This window comes from Tasmannia lanceolata, unplaced genomic scaffold (assembly GCF_043159265.1).
Source record: "Tasmannia lanceolata isolate RefF3 unplaced genomic scaffold, GAP_Taslan_0.1 ptg000002l, whole genome shotgun sequence".
In the NCBI taxonomy this organism is placed as follows: domain Eukaryota; kingdom Viridiplantae; phylum Streptophyta; class Magnoliopsida; order Canellales; family Winteraceae; genus Tasmannia; species Tasmannia lanceolata.
Window position 1 is genome coordinate 42811285 of NW_027518679.1, and position 23266 is coordinate 42834550.

The 23266-nt window shown below is 41.2% G+C and overlaps 1 protein-coding gene and 1 long non-coding RNA gene across 6 annotated transcripts in view; one reads left to right on the forward strand and one right to left on the reverse strand.

Annotated features, from left to right (window-relative positions):
* The window catches only part of LOC143873627 (ent-copalyl diphosphate synthase 1-like), a 33462-nt gene extending 10196 nt beyond the window's left edge, over positions 1 to 23266 (forward strand). For 4 of the 5 annotated variants that reach the window (XM_077376826.1, XM_077376829.1, XM_077376828.1 and 1 more), the window contains 14 exons: positions 3360 to 3452; positions 6087 to 6169; positions 6264 to 6567; positions 7436 to 7619; positions 8672 to 8886; positions 8985 to 9105; positions 9479 to 9591; positions 9673 to 9899; positions 10001 to 10116; positions 13450 to 13548; positions 13629 to 13853; positions 21723 to 21843; positions 21925 to 22119; positions 22914 to 23266. In XM_077376826.1, coding sequence (XP_077232941.1) covers positions 3360 to 3452; positions 6087 to 6169; positions 6264 to 6567; positions 7436 to 7619; positions 8672 to 8886; positions 8985 to 9105; positions 9479 to 9591; positions 9673 to 9899; positions 10001 to 10116; positions 13450 to 13548; positions 13629 to 13853; positions 21723 to 21843; positions 21925 to 22119; positions 22914 to 23147 — 2330 coding nt within the window. In that variant the 3' untranslated portion in view covers positions 23148 to 23266. Of the gene's footprint in view, positions 1 to 780; positions 925 to 3359; positions 3453 to 6086; positions 6170 to 6263; positions 6568 to 7435; positions 7620 to 8671; positions 8887 to 8984; positions 9106 to 9478; positions 9592 to 9672; positions 9900 to 10000; positions 10117 to 13449; positions 13549 to 13628; positions 13854 to 21722; positions 21844 to 21924; positions 22120 to 22913 lie in introns of those variants that run through there. The other variant, XM_077376827.1, reaches the window with a different exon arrangement.
* LOC143873720 (uncharacterized) lies at positions 13328 to 15678 on the reverse strand. Its single transcript, XR_013248428.1, has 2 exons — positions 14876 to 15678; positions 13328 to 13830 (listed from the first exon to the last, which is right to left on the reverse strand). It is a non-coding gene; the product is annotated as an uncharacterized LOC143873720 (long non-coding RNA).

Sequence of the window (23266 nt, forward strand, 5' to 3'; positions counted from 1 at the left end):
GGATGATCCTAGTGAAATGACCAATTACTTCAAAAGCTTCAGCTACTGGAGATGGTGTTATTTAAATTCATTCCATCCGTGATAGGGGGTCTTTAGGCTGCTGAAAAATCGATCCAAAATACATATTATATTTAGGATTAGTTTTTCCACGGCTAGTGAACCTCCACTATTGCATTTTATCATGTAAGAAGATTTGCTTAAAGTGGGAGTGGGTCTCTAGGGTTGTGTTGGAAGTTTCCGACTTTTTCCCTATTCCTTGATTGATTTTTCCTTCTTTTATCGTTTTTGCTTTGTTTCTTTGTTCGGTTCGATCTCATCTATCGTTGGGGTTCTCCCGTGTTGTTGTTTCATTTCTGGACTAATTCAGAGCAAAGATAAATTTGCACCCCTCAGGAAAATTTGCACACCGTTAACGTGAATTGACCGTTAACACGAATTGACGTTAAAAAGCGTGACAGTCTGCCACATATCCTCTTTTAAAAGGGTGAGAATTATCCTACAGGAGTGCGAATTAATACTATAATTGGGAAATGACATCAGTCAGAGATTACCAAAGCTCACACAAGCCAATTAAAAGAGAAAAGACTAACTGGGTCTTTGCAATTATTAGAACATGGTTGTGCTGATATCATTTCCCATTTAAGTATGGATATTAAAAAGTAAATGAAACGAGATGAGAAATTGGAGAGAAATCAAATTTAACAAGCCGCCACTATTTCTATATTGCTGTCTCTTTCGTCCTTCACCCACTGCTTTAAATACTACCTTCAACTCTCCTTTCTCTTTACCATTCTCCTTTCTCCTTACCATTCTCCTTTTCTACCACAACAATGACTTTTCCATTGAATCTCGTCCGTCCATCTTCTCCGGCTGCTCCCATCGCACCGAAACTAGCTTATACCGGCCTTCCAATGGCTTTCAATGGTAAGTTTTTCTTAGTATAAAGAAAAAAAGGAACTCGAATTCTCTAGAAATAGCTAGTTAATTAAAAATCATCGGAGTTTTTAGCTCGAAATATCTACTCTCTGATACCTGATGTGTTGGGTATATAGTATAACCCTATATATATGTTCTAATATAAGCCCAATAAAATAATGGACCGGTGTAGTGGGCCTACATGGCCTATAGTCCATTAACCAGTTAATAAATATATAGGGGTTGGAGGCAACAAACTAGGTATTCTAAACTAGATACCTAGGGTGTAATGCTTCAAGTATTCTAAACTAGATACCTAGGGTGTAATGATTCAAGCAATCCTTGCTTGATCTAACAATCTTGAAGCATTAACCTAAATTATTTTTTTCCTACTCGTTGGATTCTAAGGAAGGGGACGATTTCAACTTTCCTGTTGGAGAATCCAAGATCGTTGTTTCTCTTGGATCGTACAAGAAAGAGACGGAATTTCGTTCTAGTAGAAGTCTCTCTCTGTCTCTCTCTCAAAGCAATATTTTTTTATCGTGGGTTTTTCCCCTCCTCACCCCGTAATCTCAAGAGAGGTCTGACTCTCTCTCTCTCCTCAAATAAGAAAAAATAGTAGTAACAAAGTTATATTTTCGGCCCAAATGGACAGAAAAAGCAATGCTCCATTGCATTTCATCATGTGGCGGGATCCACTATTGCATTTTATCATGTAAGAAGATTTGCTTAAAGTGGGAGTGGGTCTCTAGGGCTGTGTTGGAAGTTTCCGACTTTCTCCCTATTCCTTGATTGATTTTTCCTTCTTTTATCGTTTTTGCTTCGTTTCTTTGTTCGGTTCGATCTCATCTATCGTTGGGGTTCTCCCGTGTTGTTGTTTCGTTTCTTGACTAATTCAGAGCAAAGATAAATTCGCACCCCTCAGGAAAATTCGCACACCGTTAAAGCGAATTGACGTTAAAAAAGCGTTACAGTCTGCCACATATCCTCTTTTAAAAGGGTGAGAATTATCCTACAGTAGTGCGAATTTATAATCACCCTTAATTTAATTCTTTACCATTAAAAAAAATGCTATGCTCTAGGATTGCTAGTTTTGGCTAGATGGTCCTTGAATTGATTTTCCAACAAGATGAGAGGAGTCTTTGGCATTCAAATATAGATTTTTTCTTCTTCTTTCCCTTGGTTTGGTACTGCAGGCTCAGATATCCTCGTTGTTAGCGAAAGAAATCATACAAAAGCTAAGTTTTCGTTAGAAAGAGCGAACAAGTGTCACCAAATATTCTCCTTGCGTGGTTTAGAAAAAGGAAACTGTTATGATGACAGGATTTTCTTTTTTTCTCATGAGAGTGGCACATTTCCTTTACTTTAAACCCCGTTATTTTTGGTAGATGCACCCCCTTTATTTTATACTATTTTCTCTATACGTTACATTTTCAAATGGGCATTGTTTAGTTGCTGGGATTTTATTGGAAGTAGTCAATAGGGGATGTGAAAAGCATGGAAGTTGTGCATGCTTGTCTAGGGGAGAAGAGTGGTAGTCAAAATCCAAAAAGTGGTAAGGCGTTTGGTTGCGGTTGCTAGAATGGATGGTGGAAATATTTGGGTGTCATTATCAAAATGGGTAGTGGAAGAGAGAGAGAGAGAGAAAGGAAAAAGGCAATGATTATATAAGAAAAACAATTTCAACTCTTCTTCTCACAAAAAAAAACTCCAAAAATGAGGCTTTACATTGGAATTTTAGTAGAGGGGACAACTCCAGTCACATCAGCACCACCTAAGAAAAAGTGTAATAATGATGTCCCCTACATGTCTTGGAGTCAAATTGAATTTAAGCTCAAATTTGACAATCAAACAACATCTCGCATTTCATATTCCCGGAAATGCCGAGCCGTCTTCCACATTTTTCACAACCAAACGGACCCATGGGGATTTGCTAGGGTCCATCGGAAAGTCTATTACATGAGAGGGCAGCTATTCAGGCTCACTTTTCAACAGATTTTGTCATTATTCATGAGGTGGCTGCACTCTCATGCCGCAAAATGCCCTTCTGCGAGGGTCCCTAGCAAATCCCTTTCAAATGAGGAGAAATTATATGGTGCACGACCCTCGCATGCACATGCAGACCAAAAGTACAGTGAGGCCCACATTATTTAGGTGATCCAAAGTTCCAAACAATCCATTTGTTGGGCCTTGACGTAGATAGGATACACATAGGGAATCTTCTCCATATGATGATCCTAACCCTCCGATTTGTTCAGGTTTAAAATGAACAGCACAATATAGAAATCTCTACGGATCGGTGGGTTAAGATCATCCTATAGAGAAGATTTTCTGCCATGTGAATAGTAAATGGAAAACAAACAATGCTATGAAATGGAAAATGTTACTTTTAATTTCATTTTCTTACTTTTGGGGCATTACTTTTCATATTCATGTCTTTTCAGTTGTGGGATACTATAGAGCTGGATGGAAATGGGCGGATACCCGCCTTCCTTCTCCAAGATGCATTCCTTTGCCAAAACCTCGTGTCATGCAAGGTAACAAAAGTAGCACATGCATACTTCCATTCACACACGCACACACAAAAACCAAATAGGATGATCCAAACCATTCACACACGCACATGCATACTGGAGATGGTGTTATTTAATCTTTTATACTCTAACAATCCTAACCCTCTGATCTATACATGTGTGCATAATCTGTCGTCGTGCCGCATATCAAATGGTTAGGATATGATAAAATCAGAAGATTTCTAATAATCTTTGTTAATTTTCATTAACAATAGCATGTCTGCACTTAGAGATAGAGATAAGGGATTTGCTAGGGACCATCGTAGAAGAAAGGCATTTCGCGGACAGTTGTTGCATGTGAGAGCAGCCACCTCAGATTAATTAAAAGAATAAGACAAAATATATTCTGAAAAGTGAACCTATGTGGCTGCTCTCACTTGCAACAGCCAGCCGCAAAATTCCTCTGTGATGGTCCCTAGGGATAAACATGGAGATGATAGGGCACATATTATTTATACATTGGAGCACAACAAATGAATGGTTTGCATCACTAAAAAAATATGCTCATGTACTTGCAGACAACATATAAAAAACTATATCTCGATATCTATATGTTAGAATAGAAAAAGGCGAATATTTATTTTCTTCTCTCATAGAGAAAGAGATAGGCCCAGTTTTTTCAAGAAAGAAGAGCTACGTACTATTCATTAAATTCATTCCATGGACGGCTCTTCTGTCCTAAAAAACAGATGAGATTCAATATAGATGCTATTTGCACGACCATGTTTTAATAATTTGACGAATCCCCTTGTTTTTCACATTTTTTAGTTTTTAATTAGCTATCAAAAGCTATTACATTTCTTGTCGAACACTCATAAACACCCTTCTAATTTTGGGTTTACAACTAAAATTTTAATCTGCAATCTCAACATTTGGGCCATTTTTGGCAACCGTGGAAAATTATTCCATGGAATATTAGTGGAATGAGGGGCTGAGAAGGATCGGGAAAGAATTGAGTTGGCTGGAGTAGATATAGCATAATGGCATCAGAATTCCTAAAAACTAGTGAAAATAAAATACCTATTTAAAATTGGTTTTTTGTTTTTAGGAGCTTTCATCTAGACCTGGCAAACGCGACCCGTCCCGCGGGTCGACCCGACCCACCCGCAAATTTGCGGGCACGGGTCTGAGTTTTAGTGACCCGTCAAAACTAACCCACGGGTGACCCAACCCGCAAAAACACGGGTCGGGTCAGGTCAACCCGCGAGCACCCGCACCGAACGAACGCTCTCCGTTCTACCAATTTCCACCTCATTCTCCCCCTCCTCTCGAAAATCAACTCCATCTTCTCTATTCCTGGCTTACTAATCTCAAGAGCAGTTCTCAATTTGCAGATTTCGAGCTCCGTTCTTTCAATTCCAAACCTCTCGTTCGAAAACGGCGTTCATCTATCGCGATAGTTTTCTTCATGCAGCTCCCCACCAATAAAATCCCACGGTGCCGGCCATACTACCCTCATCAAAATCCAGTGATAACATTTCCCAAAATAAGCAACTGTTTGAATTTGCGGGTGACCCGCGGGGGTCACCTAAATTCTGACCCGCAAAAATGAATTTGCGGGTCATTTCCTCACCCGACCCGTGTGACCCGCACCCGCATCACCCGCGGATTGACCCGGCCCGACCCACCCGTTTGCCAGGTCTACTTTTATTCCCCCTTCACTCCCATCCATCTCTTGCAAGTGGCCCCACAAAAATTCCTTGGAATATTTTTTCATGGTGGCCAAACATGACCATAATGTCTATTCTTAAATAATCAATTTTTTCAATTATTTACGCTGAAGGGACCCAGCCACATTGGAACCAAGTTACTCAAGTGCATTTACTATTCCTTAATTTTGTTTGGGAAATGTTATCAGCACTCCCGTATTTTGATGATCGCACTCTTCACTTTATTAAAAAGTATGGTATGGTCCACACTATAGGATGATCCAAACAGTCCATTAGATGGGCCACAGCCTAAATAGGTTGTGCCCCAAAAATCATTTCCATAGGTTGATCCTAACCCTCTGATCTATAGAGAGACTGAATATTAGAGGGTTGATCCTAACCCTCTATAGATTAGAGGATTAGGATCACCAGATGGAAATGATTTTTGGGCACAACTCTGTGGCCCATCTAATGGACGGTTTGGATCATCCTAAGGTGCGGGCAATACCATACTTTTTAATAAAGTGACGAGTGCGATCATCAAAATACATGAGTGCTGATAACATTTCCCCTTTTTTATTTCATTTTTCCAGTGTCAATATTATAAGGGCACTTAGAAGAATTGGATTCAATAGGATGCCTTTGCGGCTGGATGTTTGCAATGGAGCTCTTCAGTGCAGCAATCCTCTTATGTATATCTGGATATTAAACTGAAGGGAACCCTTGCAGAAACGAGCCCAAGATGTCCCCATTGGAAAGTTTGCACATTTACTACTTCTGTTAATGAGTGAGGGGTCCAATGGGCCAGGGTGCACCTGTGCCCTTCAGTTTAGCATTCCTATTATATACTATGTATGTATTTAGACACATCTACTCACACACATTCACAAAATAAGGGTCCCAGATAATTATAACTAGCGGCTTGTAATACTTCCGGTTTAATGTGCAGAAAAATTCCAAAATGGGGGTTTATCAATCATCGAGTGGCCGGAGGCCCTTAGCAAAGAAGAAAAAGAAGAGGCACTTTTAAAGGTTACTCAACTAAGTTTGCATTTTGTTATAATTAGTTGAACTTAATTTCTTCTATAGAAAATGGGTTCGATGTTCTGTTGTGATATTTGTGAAGGCTTTGGAATCGAGCAAGATTAGACAACAGATTGATCTTGTCAAAGCAATGTTACGTGATATGGGCGATGGAGAAATAAGTGTATCTGCCTATGACACAGCTTGGGTTGCTCTGGTTGAGGACATTCATGGGAGTGGTGCCCCCCAATTCCCCTCGGCACTTGAATGGATCGTCAAGAATCAGCTGATCGATGGTTCGTGGGGCGATCCGTATATATTCTCCGCTCACGATCGGATAATTAACACATTGGCATGTGTAATTGCATTGGAATCGTGGAAAATTTACCACAAAATAAGCAAAAAAGGTACTAAAAATCCATGTCTAGTGCTATTACGTACATTAATTAATATGTATATAGCTGTTAATTGCTAGAATATATTAGATCAGATCTGGAAAGATCTGACCGTTGGATTGTTAAAGTGGTTGGTTAGACAACTTAATAGTTTTTTTTAGTTATGTGTTTTGCATTTTAAATATATGTAGTTTTAATTAGGTGTTTATCGACATATTTTTATGTATTTCATGTAAACCACTTGTAGAATGTATCTATAAATATAATGCAAGGGCACCCAAGATTGTAGTGGGCCGGCTCTTAATTTTTTTTAAATTATCAAAATCTTTTATGGTATTAAGATGCATATTCTAATTATTTTTTGATACATTTTATCGTAATCAAATGTATATTGATTTTTAATCTACATACATTTGAGGGGACATTGAGGGAAAGCCCTGGCGCAACGGTAACGTTGATCAATTGTGACTTGGTGGTCACATGTTCGAGTCACGGAAACAGCCTCTCTGCAAAGCAGGAGTAAGGCTGCGTACATTTAGCCCTCCCTAGACCCCACAATGGCGGGAGCCTAGTGCACTGGGCGCCCATACATTTGAGGGGACATGCTAGAATATATCCTGTCAGTTGGTCTAACCATTGAATTGTTAAGAGTAGTAGGTTAGACAACTTAGGTTAGTTTTCAGTTATAGAGTTTGAATTTTAAATATAAGTAGTTTTAGGAATTTGAACACATATTTTTCATATATTTCATGTAAAAGACTTGTAAAAAGTCTATAAATATAATGTAAGTGAACCCAACATTGTATTGGGTTCTTCTTCAATATTTTCCTCAAATTCAAAATCTTTCATTACTCTAATCCATACATTGCTTTGTAAACAGGAATGTCTTTTCTTAGAGAAAACATAGGGAAACTCAAGGATGAAATTGCAGAGCACATGCCTATTGGCTTCGAAGTTGCATTCCCATGCCTGATTGAATTATCTCAATCTCTAGGTTTGGAAGTTCCTTTGGATTCTTCTGTCTTGCAAGACATATATGACAAGAGAAATCTAAAACTACAGAGGTATGCTTCATGAGGCATCTCTTTTAATAGTTTAATTTTATATTGAAATAATCTTGTGTGTAATCTATACATTGTGACTCGGTCTATAAACTATCTCGGTCAATTCGAAATATTGTTCAAGATCAGCAGTCGATTGAACCTTTTTTTATGATCGACAAAAGCTACAGGCATTATGCAATAAAAGAGCACATTGATCAGACAAGATAATCATTGTAATTTTTCAGCTGTTGCACATTTATTGAACTGTCTAAATTGATAATTATCAAATTAAGAAGATGCCCAGAGGATAAGTCTCGGCCTTTTGCGGAATTTTCGAGACGCTCAGATCTTTAGCGAATGAACCTTAGAGTGTAACATTGTTTCCTTTAGTTTTTGAAACTTAATAGTTAGGAAGACTTACCAGATGCCATTGCCTTGGGATCTTGTGGCTGATTTCAGGAACAAGGTATGAGTCGAACTCCTCTTTACAGTTTCTCCTTGCTCCACAGAAAACCGCGATAGGAACCGGCCTTCTCTAAGACTCCTTGTGGATTGCAAAAGTTAGAGAAGAAACTTTATTAAAGCCGTGTGCAAGCAGCAACAATAGAGGCCTTATTTAAAGATGATTTTGGCAATGAAATAAACTCTCCATCACGCCTCTTTCTTTGCCAATATCCCTTTCCTTTTTGGTTTAAAACTCTTTATGATAAGTTAAAAGTGATTAGATCATCCTTATCTCTCTTTCTAGAAGCTTTAGGTTGTTTACCAAAAATAAACCTCTTTAGAACTTTAATGATCTAAGTTGCTGGTTTCGCAAAGGTCATTAACGGTTAGGATTTCGCAAAGGTCATTAACGGTTAGGATTAACGGTTAGGATTTTATCCCAACACAGAGTACTTAAAACAAGGGTTTTGAAAACCAAAAGGCCTTCTTTTATCCCGTCTATCTATTTATTTTGATTGTGGGCATGTGGGTAGGATTCCAAAGGAGTAATTAAAACAAGGGTTTTGAAAACAAAAAGGCCTTCTTTTATCCCGTCTATCTATTTATTTTGATTGTGGGCATGTGGGTAGGATTCCAAAGGAAATGATGCACAAAGTTCCAACAACACTACTACATAGTTTGGAAGGAATGCCTAATTTGGACTGGGAAAAGCTTCTCAAGCTAAAGAACGAAGATGGGTCCTTCTTATTTTCTCCTTCCTCGACTGCATTTGCACTGATGCAGACAAAGGACAAAAAATGCCTAGATTATCTGCAGAGAGCAGTTGAAAGATTCAAAGGGGGAGGTAAAAAAAATCAACAGCTACACAAAATATCAGCATCTTTTTTTTTTTCCTTTCACCTTTGATTATCCATTATTGACTGTCTTAGTTCCACTCTTTAGTGCCAAATGTCTATCCAGTGGACATGTTCGAGCATATTTGGGCTGTTGATCGCTTGGAACGGCTCGGGATTTCTCGATATTTCAAACCAGAAATCAAAGGATGCCTGGATTATGTACATAGGTATTGTTAAAGTATAAGTGATTAAAGAACACCAACTCTAACAGCTTAAGCTTTTGGAGTAATTGGTTGTTTCACATGGTACCAGAGTTATTACTGCCTCACGGCAGGTCTTGGGTTCCAAACCCAACAAATCTTTGATATTAAAAATTCATGTGCACTGCCAACCCAAAAAGAAGAGGGGCCACGTGCAAGGGGGAGTTTTAAAGTATAAATGATTAAATAATACTAACCCTAATAGCTTACGCTTTTGGAGTAATTTATTGTCTCACAGGGTTTGAAAATTTATCTTTAAAACTCTGAAAAGTCTTATAAATATCCTTTCTTTCCATCTACAAGGGAATTATAATGACAGAAAAATTTGAAAAATTTTCAGATACTGGACTGAAGATGGAATCTGTTGGGCTAGAAATTCCAAAGTACATGATGGTGACGACACGGCCATGGGCTTCAGGCTTCTAAGATTACATGGATACGATATTTCCACTGGTAAATATAAAATAAATATACAGAATCTCCCAAACTTTCCGGCTATATGGTTACACTTACATGTGAATTATGTTATTGCAGAAGCATTTAGACATTTCAAGAGTGGGGAAGAGTTCTTTTGCTTTGTGGGGCAAGCAAACCAGGCCATCACAGGGATATACAACTTGAACAGAGCTTCTCAAGTCATGTTTCCTGGAGAGAAGATCCTAGAAGATGCCAGAAGTTTCTCCTACAAATTTTTGAGACAAAAGCAAGATTCCAACCAGCTTCTAGACAAGTGGATAATAACCAAAGACTTGCCTGGTGAAGTAAGTAAAAGATAATTCTCATTCAAGAGAATCCAGTTCATCCATTACTGAGATATTAAATGCAAAATGTTTTCATTGAAATAAAAAAAATAATATGCTAGGTGGGATATACACTGGACTTTCCATGGTATGCAAGCCTTCCTCGTGTAGAGACAAGGTTCTACTTGGAACAATACGGAGGGGAAGACGACGTATGGATTGGAAAAACGCTCTACAGGTATGTTACTTCTCTACCCACTTCATCATCTTGGATTCTTGGCCATTATGGATAGAGAGAGCCTTTATCTAGCCTATTGGGAAAAAAACCAAATTACCCCGAATTTCTCTACACATACAAGTTTTACCTAGGCTGGAATTTGAAGGGTAATTTATGTCGGAGGAAATTGGTGTAGTGGTTGAGAAGAAGATAGGAAGATGCTTCAAGGCGCGTAAACACTTTCCTTAAGATGATATTCGCCCCCACCAGTAGTGTGCACAGGGGACCAGGAACTCGCCTCCAAGATACAATAAAGCCCGGTTCCAAACCAATTTCTTGATTCCGTTCAGTGAAGAACGTCATCAAGCCTGAATCACTTTTGAATTTTGCAAGTATTTGAGACCCAAGTGTTTTGTTTCTGCAGAAAAAACAGAATACTTGAAGAGGATTTCTAACACAGTAAAACAGTAACTTTGTAGGGGATTTGAGAGAGTGTATTGAGTGAGAAACTCTACTGGAATCAGTAGTTTTGGGTATGCCAAAGAAGAATTACGAATTCTTTTTGTTTTGGGCGTTTTCTGCTCTTTAAATAGAGTTTCTGGTGTCTTTTTACGTTGAAAAGCACCCTTTCTGTGCATCCTTTCAGTTGGTTTGACTTCTGACCCTTAGATCGTGTCTATCGCGACTCCATGGTTAAGATCATTCCTGGAGTGACCTTTGGCTTGTGTAAAAACCCCTCCAACTCCGTAACTGCTAGATCGCCCATTCATGGTGCAGATCTCACCTTTTGGGCTCTTGACCGTTGTGTAGAAGGGACACAACCCAACGGTCATCATCCACTAGTCGTTGCACTATTATCCGACAGTTCGGATCACACCCGCTCAAACACTATCCGTTAGAGTATAGGCCCGCTGGGCCAACCGTTGGGCCTGAACTCAGGCCCAACCCGACCGAACCATTCAGCCTACCCACTTGACCGATCCAAGTGATCTTGATCCAACGGCTCGGATCAAATCTGGAAAAATGAAAGGCTCCAATCGCTACGATAATTCTGACCCTTAGATCGCATCTAATCGTGACTCCATGGTACAGATCAATCCTAGAGTGACCGTTGGCTTGTGTAAAAACCCCTCCAACTCTGTAACCGCTAGATCGCCCATCCATGGTGCAGATCTCATCTTTTGGGCTCTTGACCGTTGTGTAGAAGGGACACAACCCAACGGTCATCATCCACTAGCCGTTGCACTATAATCCGACGACTCGGATCACACCCGTTCAAACACTATCCGTTGGAGCACTAGGCCCATTGGGCCAACCGTTGGGCCAGAACTCAGGCCCAACCCGACCGAACCATTTGGCCTACCCACTTGACCGATCCAATTCGATCTTGATCCAATGGCTTGGATCAAATATGAAAACATGAAAGGCTCCAATAGCTCCTCACTACGATGCGGCGTGCGAAGTGCGTCGAAAAAAGCCCAACTATGCGCCCTATAGCCCATTGCCCACGCCGCGCGTGTGCGAACGGTGCGTTGCATTGTCCCGCGGTTCCACCCATGGCTAAGACCCATCGTGCACTTAAATAAAGAAAAGAAGTGAGAAAAGCTATATAAGCTACTCTCCAACTTTTCTCCAAAGCAATACGGGACTATCTTTCTCTTCACAAAACCACTCTCTTCTAAAAAGCAACTTTTTCCAAAAGAAAAGTTTTTCTATTACAAAACAAGTTATAGAAACTTTTTCCAAACACCAATTTTGACCCAAAACAATGATTTTGAAAATCAAAATTTAACAATTTAGCCTTCTCCATATGGGTTTGGGAATCTACATCTCCTAGGCCCTTTTGGTTTTTACTTTGAGATCTTGCAAAAATACCTTAGTAACTTGGCTACCTGTAAAAACTGGGGATCCGGATACTTGGATCAAGCAAATAGATGCTAAAAGGGAAAACTATGAGAGAGATTAGGGCACGTTAATCTAGAGGACATACTAGTGTTCTCTTGGGAGAGTGGGGACTTGTCAATTCTTTCCTTCTGAATGGGTTTTCTTGATTTATCGGGAGATATTTATACTCCCTTACGGCGCTAGTTGCTTATTTTCCAGCAACTTCCTTGAAAAGACTTTTCCATCTCCGTTAAGAAGAGACTTTTCTATCTCGAGCATGACCTATCACTTAGGTTTAGTCAAAATTAGATAAGGACCAAAAAGCTTTACATGTGATTTTCATGTCAAAATGGAACTTTCCAAGTCCTCGCTGCAAAAAAAAGCATTCAACAATGCAGCGTTAATTGATTCGAGAACTTTTTTTTCTTTTTCCACATATGGCACTTTCTCTGGGATGAGTCAAAGGGATGGATAATGGACTCGCCGGCTGGGGGACTGGTTTTGCTTTTGCTCATCCTACAGTTACGATAATTTTAAATGGAGAAGTAAATGTCGATGGTGCCATGGGAAGAAAAGAGGTAAAACAGCGAGGAAGAATGAACAAAGAAACAGAGTCAAAGGGAATTTGATGTGGCGATCGAGGGACTGGTACTTCTCATCCTGCAATTACTTAAACTTTAAATGGCGGAGTCGATGTCGCTGGTGTGATCAGGATAAAAAGCGAAATATCATAGCCCCAGCCGATCCGGATATTGCGACTCAGAAGGGAGATAGTTGGTCGGATTCAGGACAGATTGCCCCTTTTGTTGAAGGAGGGAAACCGTCCCTGTAGATCTCGGGTCCAGAGGTGAAAACAAGACTTAATATCCTATGTGCGTGCTTGGTAGGAAAAAGAAAAGACCCGGATCCATCCAGGATCTATGGCTCTAGGCGAAAAACTGATAGGACATCCCTACCCTTCCCTTCCCTTCCCTCCTATCAAAGGATGAAGTCCTATTTATGTTTCACTTGGTGTAAATGGCCTCCGGAGTCCTGGCCAAGAAAGATGGGGCTTGTGATATGTCTTTCTTTCCCTCTCCATCTGGAATCAAGATTTTGTCCAGGGGCTTGTGAAATGCCACGTATGTTGGCGTTTGGTTGTCCCATGTAAAGAAAAGGGGCGAATTTATCATTTGGTTCGACTCTCGGTCAGTGGTCACCTCTCGGTCTCCATATCATTATTCGTTTATAAATCAATACATGCATGTGTGTGCGCGCAATACATGTTTGGATATTATCACATGATGATCATCACTGTCACATATCTCTGAATTTCCGATTGAGGACTGACAGCCACATGATCCAACAATTTTATGTTCAATAACCAGTTTTGGTCTCAAACTAGATTCAAAAAAAAAAAAAACAAAAAACAAAACACTACAAATAGGGCCTTATGATAGAGTGTTGCATTAAGGAAATCTCTGGTTGCAGAATGCCTTACGTGAACAACAACTCTTATCTGGAACTTGCTAAATCAGACTTCAACAACTGCCAAGCATTGCACCAGTTAGAATGGCTCGAGATCGAAAAGTAAGTGCAGAAACAAACATCCTCTCTGTAATGATATTCACGGCCCTTCTCGTTATTTAACTATGAGTGAAACCCTGTAGATGGTACGAAGAATGCAATTTAGGAGAGTTTGGTTTGAGCAAAAGGGCAGTACTCCAGGCCTACTTTTTGGCCATTGCGAGTATATTCGAGCCCGAAAAGGCAACAGAACGGCTAGCTTGGGCCCGGACAGCGGTCCTTATGGAGGCGGTCTCGTCTTATTTTGGCAGCGAAGCAAATACTCCGGAGCAGAGGAGAGCCTTTCTGGAAGAATTTAATGACAAAAGGTATGAAAATTACAACTCTTGTCGATTATGATAGCAATATGTGGTATCTCTTCATCACAAAAAAAAAATTAATAATAATAATAATAATTACCCTTTTTTTTCTTTACATAGGGTCTGGTATGACCAACTAGGGCTGCAACAGGGTCGGGTTGGGTCGGGTTTTTCAAAACCCTAGCCCAATCCTGGATCCCATTATCTCGGCCCTAACCCGCCCTGACCCTGAGTCAGGCCAGAAAACGTCAACCCCTGACCCATCCTTATTACTTTACAACAGCATGACAGCTCAACTTGGACTTTATTGCTGTAATTAAGATGCATTGAGAACATGTTTTCGCACTTTTTTCCAACTAAAAGTCTTAAAACGTTTATAAAAATCTCGAAACATTCTCAAAACGTGTGTAAAAAGTGTTGGTGTATTTTCAAAAGAAATCATATTAAATTTAATAATGGTGCATAATTTTTCACAAAAAGGCATTTGGGTATAGTGGTAAGTATTTGATTTTCTATATTTGAGATTTCTCATCAACGGTTGAGATCATCCCATAGAGGAGACAAACCATTGGATGACATTCATCTCCACTTATAACATCACAACTAGACCTAGCAAACGGGTGGGCTGGGCCGGGTCAACCCGCGGGTGATGCGGGTGCGGGTCACACGGGTCGGGTCAGGAAATGACCCGCATTTTTGCGGGTCAGAATTTACGTGACCCGCGCGGCCCGCAGGTGGGCCGGGTCAACCTGCGGGTCACCCGCAAATTCAAACAGTGGTTTACTGGTTAAATTCAAACGATTTTTTTAATTTAGGAAAATGTTAAAACTTAAAAGTAGGGTATGGCCGGCACCGTGGGATGATCCAAACCGTCCATTAGATGGCCCACAGCTTAAATAGGTTGTGCCCCAAAAATCATTTCAATAGGTTGATCCCAACCCTCCGATCTATAGAGGGTTAGGATCAAGTGATCAACCAATAGTGTGTGCCTTTTTCAGTATCGAAAGCAAAAGAAAGATAAAAAGGCAGACATTGGGAGCGATGTTGAACTGAAAAATGTGGCCGATCTTCTCTGCGACCTTCTTTCCGGCATCGGAGGCGAGATGGAGCTTCATCTGCTCCATTAGAGCGGCAGATTTTAGCTGATTTGTGCCTGCCATTTTCTAAGATGCGCGAGGGGTGCAGTTTCCTGGTTTCAGAGGAGGAAGAAGCATTTTTTATTTGTATTTATTGAGAGGGTGGGTGGGTCGGGTAGGTGAGGAAAATAAATTCTGAGTTAGTTACGAGTTTTTATGTGGTGTGTGGTTTTTCCAAAAAAATATATTGTACGGCATTCTATATACGATGATCCAACCCGTCCATATTCTGGGCCACACGATAAACAGATCCTAACCGCTCTATTTATTGATACCACACACCATATACACCGTAACACCATATGTATATCAAAAGCGGCGGATATATCAAGATATGGGGTTTGCCAAAAAGCTCCCAGCAGCCTATTAAAATGGAAAAGACAATATGAGTTTGCCTCATTATCAAGATATGGGATGGTGCAAATAATATCTCTCCACATTCTTTTTCGCGGGTGCCCGCGGGTTGACCCGACCCCACCCTTGTTTTTGCAGGTTGGGTCACCCGCGGGTTAGTTTTGACGGGTCACTAAAACTCAGACCCGTACCCGCAAATTTGCAGGTGGGTCGGGTCGACCTACGGGCACGGGTCGCTTTTGCCAGGTCTAATCACAACTTCCACCCTAGCCATCTGCATCAACATCGCTACGACTTGGCGTCCATCACCATTGGCAGAAGAGTAGACATGTTTTCTCCCTCCGCGTAGCAGCCCGCCCTACTATCATTTTCCTCTGCAAAAGCCCTCTTCATCACCACCTCACCACCATTGCTGTAGTCCCGCCCCAACTCTGCCATCATCGTCTTCGTCGCTCCATTTTCCTACGCTAAGCATTGCAGCCCTCATTCCCATCTTCCTCCTCTCATTTGCAGCCCCCCGCAATCCCCATCCCCTCCTCCATTACAGCCGCTATCTCCACCACCGTCCGCGCCAAATTCAGTCTCCATTTTCCCTTCCGCGCCCACACCCGAACATCACAGTCAAGGTGTTATTACATTTCCCATGAAGTTGTCACAAGCCAAATAAAAGAAGAAGAAAAACAAGATGGCACCTCTCTCTCTCTCTCTCTCTCTCTCTCTCTCTCTCTCTCTCTCAACCCATTGCCCCTCCATAATTGCCCATTCATCCAATTCCACCTCCAGGCACCTCTCATAGCCATTACCGCATTCAATTCCATCATCAAGATGAGGTACTTGAATTGGGAATCGATCTTCATCAAATTCAATGTCAAAAGAAGGTACGAGGATAGACACCAAGCTTCGAAAAAGGTAGGCCAAAATTCATTTTTATGTTTACATTGAATTAAATTTGGGATCGACTTTGGTCTTTCCTTCCTCGATTTTCCTTTTCTGTTGTTGTTATTCGGCCCTTTTACAGCCCAACCTTCAGGAGCTCCAAAATCCATTTTGCAAACCAAAGCCGCACCCCTACCTCGAACCCACCCCTAAGCCGCACCCCAAAGCCGCACCCCCTACCTCGAACCCGAAACCCGCGACCCCAACCCAAGCTAGCTGAAACTTAATTTTCTCAAATTCAATATCCCAAACCCATGATGACCAACCTCATTCCCCATAGCTACATCTCGATACCTCGTCAGTACTTCTTCCACCTCACATAATTTATTAACCCATGCTTTTGTTCCATTAGACCATCTAAAAAGCCAGCAGCCCATGGCCCATGGCCCATCTTACCCCATTATCCAATAGCTTTTGACCCATACTAACCCAGCCCATATCAACCCATCTCATCCATTAATCCCATTCCCAACTCTAACAGCACATCTCCTATTAATCCCATCTTCATTACCACCCTTCATCTCATCAGACCACTCTTGTATACATCTCCATGGCCGTCAATTCACATCGGCTTGTCCCCATACCCTAACCCATTATATTCCATCACTCGGCCATTCACCCTAAACCGATCCAACAGTGTCCCTTCCTAAATTCGACCCAAACGAGTCACCCTAACAAAGTCACATAAATGAATCACCTAACGAAGTCAACCTAGTCTAATCCGGACCCAACTCGAACCAGCCCGGTCTAACCCGTACCCAACCCGGTTAAGTCCCGGCCCAACCCAAACCCGGGTCCAACCCGAGTCAACCCGAGCCAACCTGGGCCCAAGGCCCAACACGAGTCAACACGAGTTAACCCAAGTCAACCCGGACCAACCCGATCTAACTCGATCTTACCGGCCTAACTCGGACCTAACCCGAACCCGGATCGAACCCAACGCAACCCATGTCCAATTCAAGCTAACCCGTGTCAACCCGGATTGAACCCAAGCCAACCCGAGTCAGTCTGAACCCTGCTCCGCTCACCCAACACAACCCTCCTAGCCGAATCCAATATCCTACTTCCCTTAGCTATTTTGCTATGCCGCCTCACCCACATCACCAAAATTAATCCCAACCGACCATAGCTATTACCCCACTTGCATGACCATATCAACTCTCATCCAAGCCACACACCCCATAATCTCATATGTGTCCAACGGCCAATCCATATCAGGCGGTCCCATTCTCGCAGCTCATGCATCCATGCTCATAACCCACCCCCATCGGACCCATGCATCCTATACCCTTATCCATGCATAGCATTAGGCCATAACCCATATTCTATCATATAAAAATTAATTCCATTCGCAGCAGACCCTACCCCATCCCCTATGACCATAACAGCATAGCATATCATTGCACCCATACCCATCATCCCATACTCCCATACTAATGATCCTAACTCCCATCCGAACCCCACCTTGCAACACTGGGCCACCTTGGCCCGACTCTGAACCTGAACCAAGAACCTTCACTTGGACCCGAACCCGGGTCCGAACCCATCCTCGAACCCAAACCCTGACTTTAACCCAAAGCCGTACTCGAATCTAACCTCGAACCCGCCCTCAAACCCAAAGCCCGAGCCAACCCGAAATCCAATCCCAGCCCCAAGCCCAACCCCGACCCCGAACCTCAATTCTTGAACCCGAACCCAGGATACCATATCCCAATTCCCGAATCCAGACTCGGGATACCATATCCCGATTTGTGAACAAATTCGGGATACCATATCCCGATTCCCGAATCCAGATTTGGGATACCATATCCCAATTCCCGAATCCAAACTCGGGATACCATATCCCGATTCCCGAACCCAATCCATCTCAACTTGACCTAGCTTGACCCAACCCGAATCCTACACCCTCATGACTCACCCTAGTTACAACCCATGACTCACCCAAGTCATGTACCTAAACCCCAACCGAGTTATATTCCATAACTCTCTTGAGTCATGACTCCCTTGTGTCATGCACTTATACCAAAACTAAGTTGCACCCTTATCTTTAACCAAGTTGCATGCATTGGCCGAATCTCATGAACCCATCCTTTAGATTCCCAAATTCAGTTTCTTGACGACTCCATTCTTTGAAGCGGACTCCCAATTCAAACATCTCATTCCCAAAATTTGAGCTTCCAATGCAAATTTCAAATCTTAACTCTCAATCTCAACCCTTCAATACGAAACCCCAAATCTCCCAATGAAACTACGTGTGGCTTGATCCCCACCACAGGGTACGTAGGCAACTTGGCAAAATCAAGTTCAGTCGCACCTTTCTCCATCATTCTCATTCCCCCGCACCCTTCTTCATACTTCCCATTCTCCTGTCACCATTCCAATCCCTTTCCCAAAACTCCTTCTTCTATGGTTTCTTATTGCATGTTTAGTCATTTTTGCATGATCTCACATGTTTAGTGTAGTTTCTTGTCTTTCCATGTTAGAAATAATATGTTGCTTGCTTGTTATGCTTAGAATTTGCATGCTAGGTCATTCGTTTCGGTTTCTTTCATGATTAGAATAATTGTTTGTATGTTTAGTTATTTGTGTTCAAGTTTGGAACTCTAAAAGAATTCAAAAATCTAAAAGAACCTAAGAACTCATGATCACTTAAATTGGAAAATTCTAACATTCAAAATATAAAGTTCTAGGTTCCAAACTTAGAAGTTACACTCTAGGGTTCCTCAGTAGAATTCTTAGAGCCCAAATTTCACAAAAATACTGAAAATGCAACTTAGATTCATTGCATTAGATCTAAGTTCATATAGCATAGGTCACTTCACCTTAAATCAATTAATCGAATTCAACTCGAACCAAATCATCATCAATTCCATAAAACATCAAATCACACACATAGGCACTTAAGCATTCTAGCTAGGCATTTAGGACCACGACTCCTGGCCCGCATGAGTATAAACTGTGAACGGCCAAATAACTAGAAATTCTTAGGTTAATTCAAATAAACATTCACATTCACCCCCTTTAGTTAGAACTTAAACAATTAAAGCTTTTAAAATGTGAAGACCGACATTTGTAAGGCAAGAAGGGTGCCTGATACCTTCTCTTCTTGTAACCAGGTAACTTACCTAGACCCGGCAAAATGGGACCCGTACCCGCGGGTACTCCCGGCCCACAGGGTACGGGTACCAATTTCAATACCCGCGAAAAAAAATACCCGCACCCAACCCATACCCGTGACCTGCGGGTGGGTCTGGGTCGGGCGTTGGTGCCCGTGGGTTACCCGCCATTCGGTTTTTAACTTTTTATTCTTAAGGCCTAAACACTAAACACTAAAAAATAGACTATATGGGTGGGCCAACAAAACAAGTCAAAGCAATCAGACCATGTAACTGGTATCTTTGGTTGTACCAAAACAAACATTTGTTAAAGTAGATGAAAATTTGTATGATGAATGGGTGTATAAACATGTACTCATCATCCCATCCTTGATATTTGATCCAACAACAACTGACTTGTTAAGAAGCTGCTGCTGGATTAAATATCAAGGCTTGTACATCCATCGTACCACATTTATGTGTTCATACACTCATTCATCATATAATTTCTTTTCATAAATATATATATATATATATATATATAATTTCTTCTTTAAATTTGCCGGGTTACCCGCAGGTATACCGTACCCGCCCGGGTGGGTTCCGGGTTCATGAAAGGCTACCCGTACCCGCGCCGGTATTTCTTACCCGTACCCGCACGGGTTGTACCCGTACCCGCCCGGGTTACCCATTTGCCGGGTCTAAACTTACCTAACTCGGAATCGTAGACCAAACATACAGAGTTAATCATGGGTCCTAGGCTTTAACCTAGGTGGCGACTCTGGTCATGGTTTCTTTCGTAAAGTTAGGATTTTCATCTCAACTTTATGAGAAAAACAATCATATTCAAAACCAATAGACAAAGGCGCTATCAATAACACACACTCGTGGGCTGCGGAAGGGGGGCGACCTTTCGGATGGGATCCACAGGATGATTCATTGGCTAAATTTCCTTTGAACTCTAACTTGAAATTTCAAGAAGAGTAGGCTACAACCAATATCATCTCACCTCCATATCTCTCGAGGTCTTAAAAATAATCCTCTCTCAATTAGAGGTTTAGTAAGAGGGTATTAAAAATAATCCTCTCTCAATTAGAGGTTTAGTAAGAGGGTATGCGCGCTTCCCTTCTCTTAGTATTTTCCCAATTATGCATGTTATATTGCTATCTTCTCAAAGTAGATATGATGTACTTCGTATTGAACAAATATTTTCTCTATGTAGCATACTATAAACATGATACACTATAATCATATATTTTCAAAGAACTCAAATATCCACTTTATGATATAAATCAGAAATTCGCATTATGATTACCAACTCATGTTAATTAAATCATAACGCATGAAACACAATATCTACCAGTACGTATAGATATAGATATGATTGTCACTCTACAGTTTGAGGCGTCATTAAGATTTTCTTTTTTAATCATATTCTACTATTTATGTTGTATTGCTTGCTCATAAATCATAATTATAGAGTAATCTCAATTACCCCCACATTTAATGTATTTAATATCACACAATATAATTCACAAATTATAGAAGTGAATCAAGGACGTCACAAGGCAAGTCACATGGTATAATTCTCATGTGAATCAGACATAATTTTGTATGAGGACTTGCAAAACTCATGAGTATTTATTGTTATCAATAGTTACAATCTGATGAGTCCCACGATCATGACTTAAATGAGTATGGTTCAATATGTCTCAATCCGACGACAGAAATTCGAGATTTGAATGAATGGTTAAGATTATATCATGAATGGTTAGGATAATTAACAAAAGGTAAAAAAAAAAATTTGCACATATGACATTCTCATTGCAGGTCCTGTTCTCGGTTGTACTTAGGAGTGTAACTCGGACGGGTCGGGTTCGGGGTTCGGGTTGAGGCCAACCTGAACCCGACCCGAGCAACCATTTACTCATCCCGAACCCGAACCCGACCCAACCCGAGTTCAACCCGATCCAACCCGAGATTTTAAGCTTAAAAATTATTAAAAATTTCGGGTTGAACTCGGGTCGGGTTGTCCAAGCTCTCAGTCCGAACCTGATCCTGACCCGAGTAACCATTTACTCATCCCGGCTTGAGACTACCCAAGTTTTTTTCCGGGTTAAACCCTATCTATGTCAGGGCCCATCAAATGAACGCTTTGGATCATCCAAACAATGTGGGCCCACTGTGTTTTTGGTAGTGTTTGGATTCGGGATGGGCCCACATTGTTTGGATGATCCAAAGCATTCATTTGTAACTTTTTAAACATTAGGGGTTAAGTTGAATGTGTCAGAAACCACAGGCCACAGGGGGTCTAAGTGTATTTTCCCTATTAAGTAATTAAAAGTTGTTTATTACAGGTCGGGTAAGAAGAAGACAGGAAAGGGACTGGTGTGGGCCCTCCTGGAGACACTAGGCCACCTCTCTTGGGAATCCCTCGTGGCGCATGGTAGAGACGTCCGTTACCACTTACGGCAAACCGTAAGTAATCTCATTATTTTCATTCTCTTTCCGTACTCACAAACAACCAACTAGGGATTTTTTATCTCTCTCTCTCTGCAGTGGGCTTCTTGGCTGAATATAATGTACGAGGGGACCCCAGGCAAGGACGTGGGTGCAGAGCTCCTGGTGCGCACGATAACCCTGTGCGCCGGCCGGTCCGGTTCAGAAGAATTCTTGTCCCATCCGGTCTACTCCCGGCTCGCTTCCTTATCCAACAGCCTATGTCACAAGCTTCGTGGCATTCAAAAGCTCAAGGTTAGTAAAAGGAACTTTTAGAATTAATTACTCTTTTGTGGCTTATTAAGTTTTTGGAAAAGAGAAATGACCCTCCCCTTATACAGGAAGATTCGGTAGGGGTTGCAACCACTGGTGAGCCACAAGTGCGTAATGGGTCCCACCCATGATTGATCCTGTCCGTTCATTGATTGATATTTAGACATTCACTTGATAGGCCTCTCAAATGATGGATTTGGATCAAGCAAATGTAGGGCCCACTATGCCTTAGCAGGCCACATTGCATTGCAATGAAATTGTGTCCTAAAGCATCCCTCATAAAACCAGACAAAACATTAAGGGCTCTTTAGAAGCCAATATCCGGCAGGTTTAGAACTATTCACATAAGATTATATGGAAATAAGAGCATATAAGATTTTATATCCATAAATATGATATCTATCTAGTGTGATATATGGAATATATGACAGAGGTGGAGTGTTGCCGTGTTGGAGTGTTTCTATGGATTGCTCACACTTTCAATTGATCCCCATGGCTTGCTTTAGATCTCTTATGACCCGTGGGGAACATTCCCAGCTCATTTTCTTCACTTTTTTTTTTCTTGATAAAACATTCAAAATATCGTTCGCCATGTTTTACACAGACCAGGTGTGGTATTATCATTGCTCTTCAATGCACGTACTGATAACCTCAAATAGAAGTCAGAAATGCATTGTTATATGTTGTTAGATTAGAAATCTGTTTCTCAAACTTAACTAGAAAAATACATAAATAGAAGGAAATTTTTTACCAAGACTTTTACTGTACATGATCAGGCCCAAACAAAGGATATGGACGATGGAAACAGCTGGGCAAGCGCAGGAGCCCACCCAATAGAGTCTGAAATGCAAGAGATCGTGCAATGTGTACTGCAGGACTCCGAAGGATTTGATTGTGAAACTAAGCAGACATTCCTCACCGTTGCCAAGAGCTTCTACTACTCTGCCTACTGTTCCCCTGCAGCCTTTGATCTTCATATCGCAGAGGTACTCTTTGAAAGAGTAGCTTAATCTTATTTTGTAGTTTCAGTATCACAAAATGCATAGAAGACGTTAATAAGTTATAGAAAATGTTACAGGGTTTACATGATTGCAATATATAGTTACTAAAGAAAATGTTACAGAGCTTA